At 39.9% G+C, this 15,430-nt stretch overlaps 1 protein-coding gene across 1 annotated transcript in view; it reads left to right on the forward strand.

The window, feature by feature from the left end:
- Positions 1-15,430, forward strand: part of cerk (ceramide kinase) — a 53,582-nt gene that overhangs the window by 29,520 nt on the left and 8,632 nt on the right. Inside the window, exons 6-11 of the mRNA XM_072455047.1 lie at positions 141-286; positions 6,629-6,703; positions 7,658-7,810; positions 10,424-10,529; positions 11,686-11,732; positions 14,622-14,827. Of these exons, the coding sequence (XP_072311148.1) occupies positions 141-286; positions 6,629-6,703; positions 7,658-7,810; positions 10,424-10,529; positions 11,686-11,732; positions 14,622-14,827 (733 nt within the window). The remainder of the gene's footprint in view (positions 1-140; positions 287-6,628; positions 6,704-7,657; positions 7,811-10,423; positions 10,530-11,685; positions 11,733-14,621; positions 14,828-15,430) is intronic.

Below are 15,430 nucleotides of genomic sequence, written 5' to 3' on the forward strand. Positions count from 1 at the left end.
CGTAAAACCTTGCTTGTAAGGGCATTATAGGGAAAAGTAGCCTCCCCACAATATTCCATTTAATGTTGGTCCATGCTGTTACTGCGCTGATGTTTCTTGTTCCAATCCTAATCATGATTATGTTTCGTCACTTTGTACAGGCTTGTGTGTGTAGGTGGTGATGGCATGTTCAGTGAGATCGTCCATGGTTTGGTGACTCGGACTCAGAACGACAACAAAGTGGACTTGGATGACCCGGGGGCTGAGCTGGTGCCCACTGCTCTGAGGATCGGCATCATCCCAGCAGGTGGGTTTTGATATTAAAGGATTAAAGGATTTTGCTGCCGCTAAACATTACTATAATGTGGCTGTGGTTGAACACGAGTGAACACCAGAACCTATTACCATAACATTTGTTGTAAGAAACAACACACAATAATATTTCCTACTGTAACCTGTTTATTGCTGCCCTCAGAGATTATTGCTTCACTTTTACAGTCAGACAGTAAATATGGCCACTCAATCAGCGCTGTTGCTTTTTACAGCTGCACAAAATGTCTGGATGGAAATGATGCAAGCAGTTTAGTGGCTGCAGTGTAACATTTTACAATCACTGTCATTTTCATAATCCTCACAAGCTTGTTGGTAATACTTAAGGCTTTTTTTAGTTTTTTTAATGAAGGACTGTACTCACAGTTCTCAAAATCATGCCATTTTCAAAGTAAATGTCAAGTACGCTGGGTCACTATAGAAGTGAACCACTTCTCTGATAAGTACACTTGATATTGCTTTTGAAAAAGTATTCAGACCTTTTAGGCAGAAAAAAATGTGTTAAAAGGAGGTCTGTGTGATTAAGGTTTAATGAAGAGGATTAAGGTCAAGTGTTAAGTGTTAACAAAGGCACATTTTCAATCTCTGAATGAACACACCTCATGCGTTTATATGTGTATCAGTGTATATCACACACACAAGACTCTAAAGCCCAGTTTAGGCTTCTCTACTGAGTACCACTAGCCATACCATCCCCACAATCTTAGAACCCCTGTGTTAAACCTGGTTTTCTTGCAAGTATCCTCTGAATGACATCTTCAAGCTCCTCTGTCACGCTGCAGTGAACTAGCCCATAACATCACGCCTTAGATTCACTCGTTGTCTCTTCTCCATCCCCTCTCTCTCTCTTCTTTCCCCTCTCTGGTCTTCTTTTATCAGCAGCGCCGGGTCCATTTCACCACTCGAGCATGATCAAAGTGGAGCAGATAGGTCTGAAATTATGCCATGTGGCGCAGAAAAAGAGATAGGACCTTATTACCTCTCAAGTTGAAAGATTTAGCGTCAAACTTCACATTTCTCACGGAGCAGGGGATGTCTCTTATCGTTCATTTGTTGGCTGAGGAGCGCTCATGAGCCAGGGGCACCCAGATATACGATTAGCTTTATGATTCTCGGTACGCATCACTAATAAAATCATCCAGCTGAACTTTTCACACTTGGTTGCAGCTTTTACAAGATACAGAATGGCGATGCTCTTGTCCACAAATGTTAGTCTCTCAGTTATATATGGAGACACAAAAAGTACCAAGAAACGAAAGTGACAGGAAAAGTGTATCTTTCATAGTTGGTCTGTGTTAGTCAAATGAAAGGTGTGTGCGAAGTCACAGTCAACGTTTAAGTAACACGTTTTACTGTAGGAATAGTTAGTCAGTTGATTGTTGGTCGAATCCCTGCCTAAATTCTGAGAAAAGCCACAAGCTAAACCTGCATTTAATAACAAGGCAAGGCAAGGCAAGGCAAGTTTATTTGTAGAGCACATTTCATACACAAGGCAATTCAAAGTGCTTCACACAATAGGAAAAATGCATTCAAATCACAAAGAAATTACAGAAACAGAAATACAATAAAATTAACTAAATTAAAAATTATCAATCCAACTGATTTTCTAAACTAATAAAATCACAAACAAAAGAGAAGAGTGCAAAGAAAAAATCCTTTCAGTCATATGCGCAGCTAAACAAAACTGTTTTTAGCTTAGATTTGAACATTGTCAGAGTAGAAGCCTGTCTCACATCTTCAGGAAGCCTGTTCCAGGTTTTAGCTGCATAAAACTGAAACGCAGATTCCCCATGTTTTGTCCTGACTCTGGGCACCAGCAGGAGGCCAGTCCCTGAGGTCCTCAGAGTCCGAGATGGTTCATATGGCACTAATATATCCAAGATGTACTTTGGTGCTAGGCCATGGAGAGACTTGTACACAAGCAGAGCTGCTTTAAAGTCTATTCTCTGAGCCACAGGGAGCCAGTGCAGAGACCTGAGAACAGGACTAATGTGATCATACTTCCTGGTTCTAGTCAGGACCCGAGCAGCAGCGTTCTGGATGTACTGCAGCTGTTTTACAGCTCGTTTGGAGAGGCCAGTGAGCAGGCTGTTACAGTAGTCTAATCTACTGGAGACAAACGCATGGATAAGTCTCTCTAAATCTGGTTTTGACACTATATTTTTGATTTTGGCAATGTTTTTTAGATGGTAAAAAGCTGCTGATGTTATTGATTTGACGTGGCTATTAAAGTTCAAGTCTGAGTCCATTATTACCCCCAGATTTCTAATTTGGTTTGTAGGTTTTAGAGCGAGACTGTGGAGGTGACCGCTAACACTTTCTCTTTGTTTCTGTGGGCCAAAAACGATTATTTCAGTCTTGTCTGAGTTCAGCTGGAGAAAGTTGTTTTGCATCCACACACTGATCTGTTGGATGCAGTGACAGAGTGAATCTACTGGTCCATAGTCACCTGCCGATAGTGAAACATAGATCTGAGTGTCGTCTGCATAATTGTGATAGGACACATTTTCACTGCGTATCAACTGACCTAACGGCAGCATGTAGAGGTTGAACAGAAGGGGACCCAGGACTGACCCTTGGGGCACTCCACAGGTCAGGGTCATGTGGTCTGAGACACAGCTACCAATTTCAACAAGTACTTCCTGTCTTCCAGATAGGACCTTAACCAGTTTAGGGCAGTGCCAGTGATGCCCACCCAGTCCTCTAGTCTCTGTAAGAGGATCCCATGATCAACAGTGTCAAAAGCAGCACTCAGATCTAACAGAATTAAGACTGAGGCTTTGCCCGTGTCAGTGTTCAGGCGGATGTCATTTGTCACCTTGACAAGAGCAGTCTCAGTGCTGTGATGAGGTCTAAAACCTGACTGAAAAACATCAAATGAGTTGTTTATTAAGAGGAAATCTGTGAGCTGTTGGTAAACAACCTTTTCAAGGACTTTGCCCCAAAATGGCAGATTAGAGATGGGCCGGTAATGACTCAGTACTGCGGCATCAAGACTGCTCTTCTTTAGGAGAGGCTTTATGACCGCAGTTTTCAAAGACATTGGGAATGTTCCAGATTGAAGCGACATGTTAACCATGTGAGTGAATGGTGCTAACAAACTGTTCAGCACAGACTTTAGAAATCTGGTGGGTAACACATCAAGGCAGCATGTAGATGAACTCAGACTGGTGATGATCTCATGGACAGTTTTGTCAGTTACTGGTGCAAAGTGAGTTAGCTCTAAGTGTCTTGGTGGTTTTAGGGTAATTTTTTGCATTGTGGGATTTATAGCATTTTTAATGCCCTGAACTTTGTCATTAAAGAATAATGCAAACTCATTACACTTGGATGTGGAAATGAGTTCTAACGGCAGCTGAGCTGGAGGGTTTGTTAATCTGTTTACTGTGGCAAACAGGACACGCCAGTTGTTACTGCAGCTTCCAATTATTTCAGAAAAATATCTTTCCCTAGTTCTACATAAGATTAGGTTGTACATGTTCAGCTTTTCTTTGTAAATCTCTTTTTGAACCTGGAGCTTTGACTTGCCCCATTTCCGTTCGGCCCTGCGGCACTCCCTTTTCTGTGCCCTGACCGAATCATCATTTCTCCACGGCGCCTTCTGCTTATTTTTAACCATTTTAGCCTTCATAGGGGCGATGGTGTCCAGAACATTCAAAACACTAGATGTAACAGAGTTCAACAAATCATTTACATTAGAACATGAGACATTTTCAAAGTTTATCATTTCCATAAACAGTGCACCTGTGCCATCACTTATGTGTCTCCTCTGAACAACTGCAGGACCAACCGGAGGTTTGGGAGAAACAGACAGGTCAAAGAAGACACAGAAATGATCAGACAGAGCAACATCGATCACATTAACATTTGAAATATTTACCCCCTTTGTAATTATGAGATCTAGAGTGTGTCCTTTGCTGTGGGTGGGGCCTCTCACATGCTGAGTAAGACTGAAGGTTTCAAGGACAGCATCAAGCTCTTTAGCGTTTCTGTCACAAAAATTATCAACATGCACATTGAAATCACCTGTAATGACCAAACCATCAAAGTCTGTGCATATGACTGAAAGCATCTCAGTAAAATCATCAATAAAACTTTGGCAGTGCTGGGGAGGCTTGTATAAAACAATGAAGGGAATGGATGGAGACCGTTTTAGCTCCATTTTAAAGGATACATACTCAAATGATGAAAACACCCCAAAAGACAACCTGCGGGTAATTATTTCATCTCTAAAGACAGCACAGACTCCACCCCCTTTTTTGTTTTCTCGTGTTTCAGATTCAAACTTAAAGTTGGGTGGAGCAGATTCTATCAGAACTACATTTCCTGTGTTTTTGTCAAGCCATGTTTCAGTTAAAAACATAAAATCAAGATTATAAGAAGAAATAAAATTATTAATTAAGAGAGATTTGTTACATAAGGATCTGACATTTAGCACAGCAAGTTTCAGGGGCGATGACAGGGATGTTGTTGGGCTTGTCACAGATGGGTCCAAGGCCTTTGAAGATTGTTCCTTTGCTGGAGGCGGTGGAGGTGAATGTGGAGCAGCTGGAGCTGAATCCTTTGCTGGTGGTGGTGGAGCAGCTGCTGATGAATCCTTTGGTGGAGGCTGAGGTTGTGGTGCTTTTGATGTTGAAACATTGGCTCGTTCTCTGGCTGAGGGAGCAGGAATTCTTCTCTCATTCCTCTCTTCTCTAACTATCTGCTCAGGACCCTGTCCAGGCCCAGTCCAATGCCTCAGAGCGTGGAGCAGGTTCTCTGTCAGCACCCTCACTCCACCTCTGCATAGGTGGGGGCCATTTCTCTTAAACAGGTCCTCTCGTTTCCAGAATAGATAGAAGTTCTCAATGTAGTGTAGTCCTCTCGGGGAACACTCTTTGGACAGCCATGTGTTCAGCTGAAGAAGCCAGCTAAACTTGTTTATCCTCCTGTCGATGTTTGGAAGAGGTCCACTTATGAATGTTTTGATTTCCATTTTATCAAGCACGTTGAATAACTTCAAGAAGTCTTTTTTCAAAACTTCAGTCTGTTCCCGCCGCATGTCCACTGCACCCACGTGCACAATCAGCTGTTTAGCTCCTCCATGCTTAGCCATAATATTTGGAAGGAGTGACGTTATCTCAGAAACAGTGGCGCTTGGAAAAGAATGTGTGTTTATCTTTTCATGCGTCACGTGACTTATCGCACCTTCCCCAACTAAAACAATCTGCGTGACCTTGGCTCCTGGCACAGATCCTCCTCGCTGTATTTTGGCCACGTCATCTTTCCTTTTTTCATTTAATTCCATCTCTGAAAGTGGTAAAAATCTGTTGGTGAGCTGAATTTTAGGTGACTTCACGTTATCTTTGTATCGTTTAGGCTTTGCTCCAAGTTTGTTCCAAGAAACAGCCTGGTCTTTCTGGTTTTTAGAACGATACCGAGTCACTGCGGTTTAGGTTGAAAGTAGCAGTTTTTCTTGTAAAAAGTGTGCTCTTCTTACCGTCGGTTGACACAGGAATGGTATCGTGAAGAACTTTTTCAGATTCCAAAACAAATATCCGTGTTTTCAGCTCATTAATTTCTTGTTGATATTTCCGACAGCGATCACAGTCTTTCTCCCTTCTTCTCCCGGACATGTCGCTGGCGTCAGATATGTCGTTAAAACTGGAAAAATGTTCTTAAAATCCTTGGTTTACTTGAAAAAGTCTAAAGCAAAAATGTTTGGAAGGCAAAAACTGATTAAAAAGCAAAATAAATAAGGAAAGCAGCAATAGCAAGCGGAGCGAGCAAAAAAGCGTGTGCACTCTTCGGAAGCAGGTTGGAACACAACAGATTATTACACAAACTTCTTAGATTTCTAACAAACAGAAAATAATAAAACTGTATTGTACACTAAAGCAGTCTTTCTCAATATACAGTAAATATTTGGTTTTCTAAGTAACAGCAGAGAGGGCGACACATACTCCACTCCCGATTAGGGATGATAAAGAACTATAGACACATGGCTGTGTTTATTTACCACAGTAAAATGCAGCCTTAGACCAGATCTAAACCTAAATCTAAAGGATCGGACAAACCGTGACAAAAGTAATTCTACATCAGGACTAATCAACTAGATGGCACAAGCAAAAATCTCTAAATTGAAGAAATACTTATGTAGACGATAAGTATTTTTGCTTGTGCAAATACAGCACTTGAGCCACATTTTGTGAACCACTCTGTTATTTTATACCCTTCGGTATTGACTAAACCTTTTCAAGCGTAGCACGTATATTGCATGGCTCCTTCCAACGTCATGTACTGCTTTTCTTGTGTCTGACCGTTGCCCTCTACCTAACAGGCTCCACTGATTGTATCTGCTTCAGCACAGTGGGCACCAATGATCCGGTCACGTCTGCTTTACACATCATTGTGGGTGAGTAATTGAAAAGACACATGCGCTTTTTACTTGTGGACTACAGCTGTGGCAGGTTTCTTTCCTGTTAGATATTATCGGAGCTGGTCTGTCACCGGAAATGCACACAACCTTTGAACTGGAACAACAATAGGCATCAAATACAGGGCCTCGCACAGGCAGGGGAGTGGAAGGCTCTAAGATTTGGATGGCAACAAATATGTTTGATCTTAATGTGTATCAAACATATCAAACTCTTATCACGGATTAATAGTATTGCATATGTGTCTATTAATAGTTAAACTTGAAACGTGAGCACTTTCTGCTTTGAAATGTAGAGGCTAATACGTTCACAAATAAAGCTAAGATTATTTTGGTATTCAAGCTCTTCTTTCTCTGATGATGAATTAATTGGCATGAAAACTAAAAGAAAGCTATAAAACAGTTGCCCTAAGTCATGTATTTTTTTTGTGAATATATAATCACTATCAATATTTGATTTGAACATGCCATATCTAGATATATAGACGTTTTTGAAATACATTTTACTACTTTTATTGTTGGATTTACAAGTAATCAGTTGAAATATACTGTAGGCTAGAGAGATTTAAAAAAAAATCCCTGATCATTATTCTGTTTACTTTACCACTATAATAATATATATATTTTTAAAATGTATATGTACAATATCAAAAAAAATATGATCTCAAATCAGAACCTGGGCATTAGATGAGTCCAATTGTCAACATATTTAATAGAAAATGATAATCAAAAAGTCCATCTCCCTGTAAGTGTGTGTAACATGACTACTAATGAATGAATGAATAAACCTACATGATTGTAAATGAATATAGGGATACGTTGGGTCTAAAAAAAACATGTTTAGTGCAAAAATGGCTTTGGTTCATGTCATTTAAAATCAGACATAATTGTACCTGTTAAACATGTCTTTTTCTGTATCTATTTCCTCTCCAGGTGACTCACAGCCAATGGACGTGTGCTCTGTTCACCACAACAACTCCTTCCTCAGATTCTCCCTCTCGCTGCTAGGATACGGCTTCTATGGAGATGTGCTGTCCGACAGTGAAAGGAAGAGATGGCTGGGCCCCGCTCGCTATGACCTCGCTGGTAAAACTCTAAACTGAACTAGGTCCGAGCCAGAGGGAGACCATGCGTGAATAATTAAATAATCTAGGGTTGCAGCTATCGATTATGTTAGTAATCGAGTAATCTATTCTTTATTTTCTTATATTAATCGGTTCATTTTTTTGTACATTCGTAAACTATTTAAAAACATATTAAATCAATTTTAGGCTAAAGCGAACGGCTCACGGAAGCTAATGCTGCAAAATGTCTGCAGAGTTACAGCTCTTAACACCGTGTTCTTCCCGGTCGCACTCGTGAGTTTAAAACAAGTCGCTCTCTGTTGAGTTTTAGCTCCTGCAGGTGCCTGGAACAAGCTCTGTGTGTAACAAAAGCGCCACAAGTCGTTCCGTGCGCTCTGAGCACCACAGATTCACACGTTTTTAATTAAATATATATATTAAACAAATCATCGAGGCAATAGAATAATAATCAAAGCTTTTTTGTAATCGAATTATTCTATTTAGTCGAGTAATCATCCCTAAAACATTGTATACATTTTTTTTTTATTTAATATGGCCATAGCATTGGACGAACCAGATGCAATGTTTTAAGTGTTATAGCAGAATATGCAAATTTTCAACACCTGTCCATTGGGCCACACATGCATGTCGTTGGACGGTGGAGGAAGCCGGAGAACCCGGAGAGAACCCCCGGACATGCAGACTCCACCCAGAGAGATCATGTGGTGTTGGTCTGGCCCGGGAATCGAACCCATGATCTTGGGAGGCAACCGTGCCACCGTGCACCCCTAAATTGCTTTTCTTCGGGTGAAAAAAACAATTTCAATCAATTAAAGCAACCTTCTTCTGTGATTTCACTTTTTCCTGTGATTGGTTGAACCCACCTGTCACTCACTCTGACTAGGTGACCATCAGGAGGATTGGGCGGGGTAAAGTAAATGGCTTGTGTCTTTGTTGGAGCTCAGAGTTGCATTATATCGAAAATCCATGAATCCACTAAATCCATCTCTCCAGACTGACGGATCACAGTTCTATTTAAAGATGCACTATTTGTTATTGCTTGGAATGTTCGACCAATGGCATCAAACTATTGCAGATAAGCAGATGCATATTTTTCATGGGGATTTTATTAGCACTTTTAAAGGTTGAATGGACGATTTTTTTGGCCCAAATCTGAGTCTTACTTCCTCGTATCAATCATAAAACGCACCTACTGCTCACCTGCAGCTGCGTGCTCGTGCGGCTCGTCCCCATGAGCAGCACCTTTCCGCGTGTCTAAGCGCATTGATCTATCATAATATAGTTCCCTCAGTGTACGGGACAAAATGAAGACGGAGAAAGACAGTTCAAGCTGACTCAGAAGAAGACGGAAATCTACAGGAGACGAGAGATGCGATGCGATCCGTCGGGCTAATAAACAAACGCACGTGTGTGTTGTATCAGTCCGCACGGGGGAGTGCGCATGTGCACTTCCGCCTGAGTTCTCAAATCGCCGAAAAATTGTCCTTTGCGCCTTTAATTAAACAAATGCTTCAAAATGGTTCTTACAAAGCAGCTCCCAGGGCTAAACCGCAGTCCCACTCGCTGGCTCCTCGCTCGTGTTGTGGGTCAGCTTCTGAGTTCAAGCCTGGCTAAGCACTTATACTACCCTTTTAACCCTGGATCAGCTCATTCTAACCCGACTTAGACCCGACACAGTCCATTGTAGAAGGTCTATGGACTTATGTGTGGTGGTGACTGCAGAGGATTTCAGATCGTATCCAACAGAGGGATTCTGGCTCAGGAGTTGAGGCTAAAGGTTTTACTATAACCACCTTCAGCTCTGCTCCCATGGGCCCAACTCATACACACTACAGCTCAATGCACTGTACACTACTTGGAGTGCAGTAATCTACTTTATAAAATGGGAAAAAGCTGGCAGAATTAAACAGCACCCAGCCGGAACAAGCAAGAAATGAATTTGTAGTTGTTTTTGAGATACACAAAGACGCGTAAAAAAAATGTATAGGAAATTGAATTGGTTTATGAAGTGCTTACGTAGTGCAATCTGTAAACATGTTTAAGGTTGGGTGAGTTGTTGTTGTTGTTATTGTTGAAGAAGTCGGGTTGGAAATTTAATTGAAACAGGAATTTTAATTAAAAGTGCATTTCACATCTCCTCTAGTTTGGCAAATTTGCAGGTTGCAGAATGAATATACAGCTTTTTCCTTTTTGGCCTTCTAATTTTTCAATGACTTTATTTTTATATTGCATATTTTAATTAAAGTTGTACGCGATTAATCATATTACTGCTGATTGTACAGTATTATAAGTACATAGGCTTCCTGCAGTGGTAATCAGCAGTTCATGTCTTTGATTTATCAGGTTGTGGTAATAAGTATTGAGTGGATATTGTGCATGTTAAGACCCAGTTTTGCCCTGATTACCTGGTTTAGGATTTAGATTTTGTTATTCTAGTTCACACGAGTCTGGTTTATTTATTAAGATATTGCAATTGATTTTATTATAATTTAGTTGGATTTCCACTCATTCAGTTTACACTTGACAATCAAAATATTTTCTGGACAATGGTACTCTCTGTATTGATAGAAATATGCCTCGTAACACTGTCATTTTCTTTCTTTTGTATTTTCAGGAGTAAAAACCTTTCTGAACCACAACTTCTATGAAGGCACGGTGTCGTTTTTACCCGCTGAGGACGACATGAGCAACCCCAGAGACAAACAGCAGTGTCGATCAGGGTAAACAGCCGCTCGCAGGGGACAGAATCGAGATTCTCAACGCTTTAATATAGCTTTGGAAAGTACAAGGTCGTACAGTATGGCTCAGAGTGCACTCATGTTGCTTTTGAACAGGACAATCTATAAAGTTAAGTTTGAGTTGTAGATATAAATTTGTATTGCACCTTTCAAGCTGGACAGCCCTCTCAAAGCTTTACACTGTTGTCATTTTACAGTCACTCTATAAATAATGGCTGGTTATGTAGCCACAGCTGCAACATCGCATTCACGTATTAACAATCACGTATTGTTAAGTGTCTTGCGCAAGGACACAACAGCAGCATGCAACCATTGCGCTACTGTCGTCTGAAAACAAATGTCAAACTGGCTGTTTAAAATCTAAACTACTAATAAGAGGAAGAAAATTAACATCAGAACTGTTTCACGTGTCATGTGATTTTCCCTATGGTGTTTCTACTGTTGTTGTTTTTTACTGAGCAGAAGGATTCAATAGCATTATGATCAGATCTAGTAGTGTGAAGTATCAAAGTACAAAAGTAAAGGTTCTGTATTTAAGTAACACTTTAGGTATCTGTACATTAGTACATTTAAGGGTGGATACTTTTTACTTCTCTACATTTGAGAGCAAGTATGTGTACTTTATATTGTACTACATATTTGAACATGACTGAAAAGTATGTTTTAGACCTGCTGGTTGATTGATAAAGTTCCAAGTCACGGCTTTGAGCAAACAAAACAAATGTAAAAGACCAGGAAAATTGCTTTTGATGACCAAAAATCTTTATCAAGAAACAATTCAACGCTTCAATAGTTCTCAAAATGTGTCTGAATTACTTTTTTATTCTTACAGAGTACATTTTAAAGGTGTACTTGCTCCAGTATGTGTGCTTCACCGGTCATTCACAGACTGCTGCACGTTACTCAAGATATTTCTCATTAAATGGTTATTTGCATTCACATTCAAACTAACTTATGTTCTGCTAGTATTTCAAATAACTAGTTTTAATGCTGCTTTCCTCATTCAGCAATAACACAAATACCAATTACTTGTTATACCAAAATGTGCTCAAGCCTAAAGTCCTAAAGCGACATACTTTTGTGTTAAACGCCACAATATTTTGGTTATATTCTGAGATTGTTCTTTGCCATTATGCAGGTGTCGTGTTTGTCACATGTCGGGGATGGCAAAGAAGACTGCGCAAGGTACAAAACATGTTTCTATAATAAGTATGCTGTGAGTTTGTGTACCTACCTTCAATATGCTTCTGCTTGTAAATAAACTATGAATAGTCTCTCAAAACAAGACACACTTTCCATCTTTAATTATGAAGGCATTCATTGTGCAAACATGTGCTGATGTCAAAATTATAATCAATTTATTTAATTTTTCCCATCTTGCTTTGTCCTGATTTTCTTTGATGCCATATTTGATTAGATTCTTAATGAGTTATTGATTAAAATACAAAATTATGCTAGTGACATTGAATAAAACTCATCATCCAACTCTCCAAAACGAATGCATTGGCTCCAATTTGATGCCAATTCAGGACTCACTTGGGAAAAAATATAAAACATTTACTGTAGTTTTTCCCGTCTGTAAATGTTTTTTTTTTTTAATGTAATGTATATATAGCATTTTTTTTTTACACCAGTTGAGAATTACTGTCCTTGGTTGGTTCACTTCGCATCATTTGCTTAGTGATTTTTGTTTGTTTTTTTGTCTTTCCTTGTTCTCTTTGAGTGGTAAACTCATCCAACTGCTGAGTCAATGAGTCCTGACACACAAATGGTCTCCCTCTCAGAGAAAAAGGTTATTTGGAGACATTCGCTAATGCATACCGGCCTCACACAGCTGCCTTTGTTTTGTTCTTGCTCCTCAAATGTTACTTTAATCACTATCACAATTGCAAAGCGACATTTCCCAGAAGCCTCAGCAGGCTTGTTATCACTGGTGATCACCTCTGTAAGTTTGTTTTGCCAAATGGAGGGTAAAGGTAATGATTTTTTCCCGCACTAATTTCCCTCGGAGACACAGTCGAGCTAATTTGAATGTGATTTTGTCGCACACTTGGTCGGTTATCGAAGCACTGACAGTTGCGCAGTCCCGTGGGTGAATCAAGACGTCTGATTGGCTCGTGAGCAGCGAGTGATCTCTGAGGAGCAGTGTTGGCGCTTTGTGAAGTGCGACCATCGCGTCTGCTTTTGTGGAAATCTGCAAAGTGTGTCTAATCAGAAGAAAAAAAAACACAAGCTTAATCCAATCCCACTTTTATCTAGTGACTTCTTTTGATATGGTGGAGCTGTTCCTTGGACAAATAATTGCCTTTTAAATATGCAACATGTTGAGTTGCGCTAAAGTAAAAAGCTGGCCCCTGACATTTAAACTTTTTACTTCCTTCTGCTTCTAAATTGAAATCGTAACTTTTTATTTCCTTCTGCTCCGGAGAGGAAAAGGTGTGTTGAAATTTGTACCAAGACATCTGGATCTTAATAGACTTTCATTAATGCCAATAGTGTTTTGTGTTAGGCGTTGACGCAACGCACTGTGCCAATCCACAATTTACAATTTAAAACAATTTATTACACAAAATATGAAATTGATTAGTACCTAGCGAAAGAAGGTTGAATCAGAATGTTTTAATCTCATGTGTATTTCTTAAAGTTGGTGCTAAACTACACTGAAACTAAAGCTGCGTCTCATTTCACCTTAGAGGTCAGAACTCGGACCTCCGAAAGACGTTTTCTCAGAGTTTCTGTGTTCCATTTGGACATAAAGGACTCAAATCAAACTTAAAAAACACTCAAATCGACTACAATGTGGATCCAATTAAGTTGATGTATTTACCCGAACAGTGTTTTTACATGTGTACTATAGTTATAACGTTATAAATCAGGTCAGGTGTAGAGAGAGTAGAGGGAAACTAAAGGGAAAATAACACCAGTATAATTTTATATTTCAACGATCAGTTTCTCGGGTAAACTCTGGGTTCTGAAATGTCGCCCGAGTTAGTAGTAATTTCGAGATGGTGAGGGTCTTTCAGTGTGAATTTACAAGTCAACAATTGTAACGCAGCAGAACACACCCTGTTGTTGCGTTGATTCTTCTTCACAGGGCCACTAGATGATATAAATGACATCCTTTAATAAACTCATTAACTTCAAAACACCATGGCTTTAGTGTGACAACAATAAGCAATTTAATGTCTAAAATGAGCATGTTAAAGCTGACTGTACACTATAATCTAATTAAAGTGTGGTGTATCTGTAAACTGAGTAGATCTCGCAGAGTCTGTTCCTAAGTTTGTGCCAGTTTCAGGTGGCAGAAGTACTGGAGGATTATATAAACAAAAGCAAATATGGTCCTTTGGCATCACGTGGCGCAGACAGAGAAAAACCCAGATTTAACATAATAATGGAGCGGCTCAGTATAGTTGGATTCTTGGCCAAATCTCATGCCACGTTTAGAAGATTTTGCAGTGCGTCCAAGAACAAATGTGCTGAGGGACTTAGACGTACTCAGTTTAAAAGTCTGTCATTTTCCATGTGACAGCTTGGACGTCAAGTGCTTAGTATTTGTAATTGTAATTTAAATAATTATAAACAATTTTGACATGTGGCAAATTGTGCCTTTTTCCATATGTTAAAAGAGTAAAGTAAAGCCATGAGTCAAGGAGGGACATTTAGAATTTTAGTATTGATCCTTGTTTCCTTATGTACACTTATGTCCTTATGTACATGCTATTTTTACACATTTTAGTTTTTACAAATGCAACACGTGTTACTCCGTGCTCAGACACCAACTCTTTTGATTATTCTTGGTTCTATTTATCTTGTTTTGTCCGTTCAGAATCCTTATTGGTTATTACATCATTTGGTTTTGAATTGATTTCTCTTAAATTAACTTAATTGAATCCCATTTTCATCTTTGAAGCAAGTTGGCTTTTCTTACTGTCATGTTGTTGTTTGAAAGCAATAGAAACACAATGTGAGATGTTCAGAACAGCTAAACACAGCCGTCATTTCATATGTTTGTTATATTGCACTGGTTTGTTTTAATGGCAAGTATTTCCTGTTTCCTGTTGCCTGTTCCAGAGCGGCGCGGCGGCTGCACGGTGCTCAGTGGGAAGTTCATGGCCATAAACGCGGCGTGTATGAGCTGTGCCTGTCCCCGCAGTCCCAAAGGCCTGTCCCCCTCGGCACACCTCGCTGACGGGACCGTAGACCTCATCCTGGTCCGCGAGTGCTCCAGGATCGACTTCTTCAAACACCTGCTGCGGCACACCAACAAGGACGACCAGGTGGGGGGATTTAGCGTTTACAGTATTGTGCGAAGACCTACTTGAATTATTAGGTTTTTTTTTTGAAGTGCTAAACATTACTGTCAGTGTCAATCTAACCCTGGACGTGGTCAACTGTTTATGCTTGAACTAGAGCAGGGGTGTCCAATCTTTTTTCACCAAGGGCCGCATTTTGAAACTTAAACGGGGCAGAGGGCCACGAACAACTTGACGACGTCGAATTTGTTGAATGACAAAGTGAATCATTCAAAATTTGGCATTTGACGTAATTGCGATGAGCCTCCACACCTTTATTTAGACCTAGAACATTAATATTAGGTTGGTATAACATCAATATGCCTGAATTTTCCCAATTTCACAGTAAAAAGTACTAGTTTTTGTTGCTTGGGCCGACATAGCAGGACGCGGGGGGCCAACAAAAATTGGTCTGAGGGCCGCATTTGGCCCCCAGGCCCTAGTTTGGACATGCCTGAACTAGAGAGTTTACAAATCCCAACTCACATAAAATATTGAAGGAGACATATGATGCTAAATCGATTTTTAATAGCTCTTTACCATGTTATTGTTTTCCTTTCTCATTCATGCATTCAACGTCGTATTTGG

Source organism: Eucyclogobius newberryi, unplaced genomic scaffold, assembly GCF_026437365.1.
Source record: "Eucyclogobius newberryi isolate DKJ021-1_F unplaced genomic scaffold, fEucNew1.0.hap1 SCAF_2, whole genome shotgun sequence".
Lineage (NCBI taxonomy): Eukaryota > Metazoa > Chordata > Actinopteri > Gobiiformes > Gobiidae > Eucyclogobius > Eucyclogobius newberryi.